Below are 3,689 nucleotides of genomic sequence, written 5' to 3'. Positions count from 1 at the left end.
TTTTCCGCGACGTACAATTAAGTTGTGGTAGGCGGCTACAAAGGCGATGTGGCTGACAACGAATGAGTGGATCAGTCGAATGACGTTTGCTTCCTTCATGCCCGCGTGTCTATTGGTTATTCTCTTTATAAGTCTCGTGGCGGTGGTGACTTTGCCTTCGATCTTCCTCACGGTTTCGCCGTTAGCTCCGTTGGCCTCAATGACCATTCCGAGGATTTTGATCTTGTTTACTTTGCGGATTGCGTTTCCGTCTTCGGTGTACAGGCCGATTTCCTCGTACTCCTGAGGTCCCGTGTAGCTCTTTGGTGCCATGCCTCTGCGCGTGGGCCGGTAAAGGAGTAGTTCGGACTTGCTCGGGGAGCATTTGAGGCCCGTGTCTTGGAGGTACTCTTCCACTTTGTGAATGGCCGTTTTCAGTGCGTGTTCAATTTTCCCGTCACTGCCGCGGTCTGCCCATATCGTTATATCGTCTGCGTATATAGCGTGGTGGATTCCTTCGATTTTCCATAGTTTGCTGGGGAGACACAGCATCACTAAGTTGAAAAGGAGTTCCCTGGGTTCGCTCTTCGGACTCGAGGCCGCCAACCGTCAGGGTGGCTTTGCGATCGTTGAGAAGGTCCCTGACGTAGTTGTAGGCACTTTCCCCCAGGTTCAGATTAGACACTTGTTTAAGGATCGACTCGTGAGCGGCGTTGTCGAATGCTTTCTCCAGGTCTAGTCCTAGGATGGCTCTGGTGTTTCTTGTCTTGTCGTCAAATATCTGGCTCTTCATTTGTAAAATGACGTCCTGCGTGGACAGGCGGGATCGAAAGCCTATCATGGTGTCGGGGTAGGCTTCCATCTCTTCTAGATGGCTGCTGATACGGCTCAGGAAGGCGTGTTCCAAGACCTTACCCACGCACGACGTGAGAGAGATCGGGCGAAGGTTCTCGAAACTCAACGGCTTTCCGTGCTTAGGTATGAGGATAGCCTTGGACCTCTTCCACTGCTCCTGGATGCGGCCTTCTCTCCAGCATTTGTTCATGTAGCCCATGAATTTGGTGACAGATTTGTCGTCCAGGTTTTTGAACGTCTTGTTGTTAGCCCTGTCCGGTCCTGGGGCTGACTTGCTGTTGAGTCCTTGGAGTGCCGTTCTGATTTCCGCCTCACTGAAGTCTTCATCTAACTTCGGACTAAGACTGCCAGTGTACCGGCCGTGCTCGACCGTCGGTCGTTGCGGGAGGTACTGCTCGCAGAGTTTCATGGCGATTTGCTTCTCGCTCGCCGCCCCTTTTTCTTTGTGCAGAAATCTCTGCATGTCGGCTCTTTGCTTGGATTTGCATTGGGTTTCGCCCAGCAGGTGCCTCAGCAGTGGCCACGTACTTCCGTTGTGGAGTTCGCCATCCGCGGCATTGCAGACTTCGTCCCACTGTTGCTTGCTCAAGGTTTTGCAGTGCTCTTCGATTTGTTTGTTTAAGTCGGCTATCTTTTTTCTCAGCTTTCGATTGAACCGCTGGCCTTGCCATCGGGTTTGTATGGATTTCTTGGCTTCCCAAAGGTGGGCGAGGCGACTGTCCATCTTCTCCGTCAGGAAATCGGGAGTGATGGTTTGCGTGGCCTCCCCGACATCCCTGGTCAAGTCGGCGATCCATCTGTCAATGTCACCGATTGACTCGTCGTCCTGCCTGATATCCCGGTGCTTGCGGAACTTGTCCCAGTCTGTCTATTTGAAGCTTTTGACTGGGAGGGTGGTTCCCGCTCGGGGGATCGTGATCTCCATGATCATGTGGTCGCTACCTAGGCCTTCTAGGGTGTTTCTGCAGGTAGCCATCTCGACGTTCTTGATCATTGTTAAGTCCGGTGGGGTATCTCTTGCAACCGAATTGCCCATACGCGTTGGGGCGCTGGAATCCGTGATGAGCGTGCATTCCAAGTCTTCCGAGTCCTGCCATAACTGTTTGCCCTTGGTTGTGGCGTGACCGTATCCCCAGGCATGGCACGGCGCGTTGAAGTCCCCTCCCACACTATTAGCGGGTAAAGGCCGGCGAGCTCGGCTGCCTTTTTCAGCAGGTAAGAAAACGCTGCCGTCTTTTGGATGGGCCACTGTATATGTTCAGTATAAAGATGCTATTCTTTTACGTTCTGTTAGGAATAATTTCTATCATTATATGCTCGGCCTGCGGGCCTTTAAACTCATGTTCTATGGGTACTAGGTCCTTTCTGATTAGTGCGGCGATGCCCCTATCGTTTTGGAATTTAGAAACGAAAGCGTGGTAGCCCGGGATGTTGGCCGACGCGCCCACGGTTTCTTGTAGCATTATCACATCGGGTTTAGGTTGGATGTTTCTTACGTATTGTTGTAGGACATGTTTCTTCCCGGTTATACCTCTGCAGTGTCACCGCCAGACCAATAGCTCTTTATCGTGTCTGGCCATCCTGGAGTCTTGAATAAGGAGCCGTTGAGAAACTGGAGCGGTGCGCGGGGGCCGGTGCCACCATGAGAACGTTTGAGATTACGGGATTTATATTATGAGTTCCCATATTTGGCTGTGGTGATTGCGAGAGAGACGGTGCCCACATCGCACATTCTTCGAGGTTGACCACCCTGGTTGTGAGGCCGGATATGGCGGAAGACAGATTGCCGATTGCACTTTGTAGTTCCGTAAGCATGGCTTTTATTTCCGATCTCGCCTGTTCGGCGCGGCTGGTGTCTTGGCTTTGTGCGGCTCGCTTTTTCGCGAGTGGGGTTGCTTTGTCGTGTTCCTCGTCATTGTTGCTCGGAGCAGGAGTACTGATGGGAGTGGGTCTAGGCGGTTGCGCGTGAGGCGCGACATTTCTCAGTTTGCGAGCCTCTTGGGTTAGCTGTTGTACTAGGCTCCTGAGCATGGCGTTCCCACGTTTTATTTCTGCAATAATCTCATTGTCTATGTCCTTTGTGACTTGCCGTTCTGAGACAGTTACTCCGTAGACCCCGCGCTTTGGCGCACCCTTGACCGCGTCTGCCCAGCTCACCTTTTCTGGGAGGGCCTGGATGGATCTGGATTTGGCTCGGCCCGGTCCTGGGCTGCGACTACGAGCTCTGCTCCTCGACCAGCTGTGCTGGTGGGAATGAGGGGTCCCTGTAGCCGACGTCGATCTCGACCTGGCCTGGCCTCTGGATCTGGATCTTGGCTTTTGCAGGGCGGGGGCTTGCTCTCCCCCGGATTCCTTGACCGCCTCGAGTTCTGCTTCCGCTTCGACTCTTTTCCTTTCCCATCTTCGTTTCTTGACTATATACGGGGTCTTTTTTTTCTTTCTTTATTGTTTCACGGATTCTCTCCGTGTAGGGGGCAGAGGTAAAGGCAAAATGCCTGACAGAGCCTCTGCGCCCCTATCGTTCAAGGCAGCATGAACTTTGCTCGGCAGGATTTGTCTACCGTAGGGTGTTTCCCTCCGCATAAGCGGCAGTTTGGGGTGCACTGGTGATAGGGGTCTGGGTTCTTGGCACCGCAGCCCCTGCAGATCTTGTCCTGGAGATTTGGGCAGACGTCCATACGGTGCCCCAGTCTACCGCATTGGTGACAGATGTCGACCTGCGTCCTGTACGGCGAACAGCGAAGCAGAGTGCCTCCGTACCTGAAGAGAGTGGGCACTTTTAGGCCTTCGAAGGCGATGATGACTGTGGTCGTGTTGCTAAGACGCTTGGCTGCCAGGGCTGTCAGGTTCCTGTC

At 53.3% G+C, this 3,689-nt stretch overlaps 1 protein-coding gene across 1 annotated transcript; it reads right to left on the bottom strand.

Annotated features, from left to right (window-relative positions):
- Positions 1 to 436: 436 nt before the first annotated feature.
- LOC142591574 (uncharacterized) lies at positions 437 to 3,235 on the bottom strand. The gene is made up of 2 exons (XM_075703885.1): positions 3,054 to 3,235; positions 437 to 1,631 (listed from the first exon to the last, which is right to left on the bottom strand). Exons 1-2 carry the CDS (start codon positions 3,233 to 3,235, stop codon positions 437 to 439), a joined length of 1,377 nt encoding a protein of 458 aa, XP_075560000.1.
- Positions 3,236 to 3,689: the final 454 nt, after the last annotated feature.

Source organism: Dermacentor variabilis, chromosome 8 (assembly GCF_050947875.1).
Source record: "Dermacentor variabilis isolate Ectoservices chromosome 8, ASM5094787v1, whole genome shotgun sequence".
In the NCBI taxonomy this organism is placed as follows: Eukaryota; Metazoa; Arthropoda; class Arachnida; order Ixodida; family Ixodidae; genus Dermacentor; species Dermacentor variabilis.
This window is presented reverse-complemented; position numbering and strand designations above follow the sequence as displayed.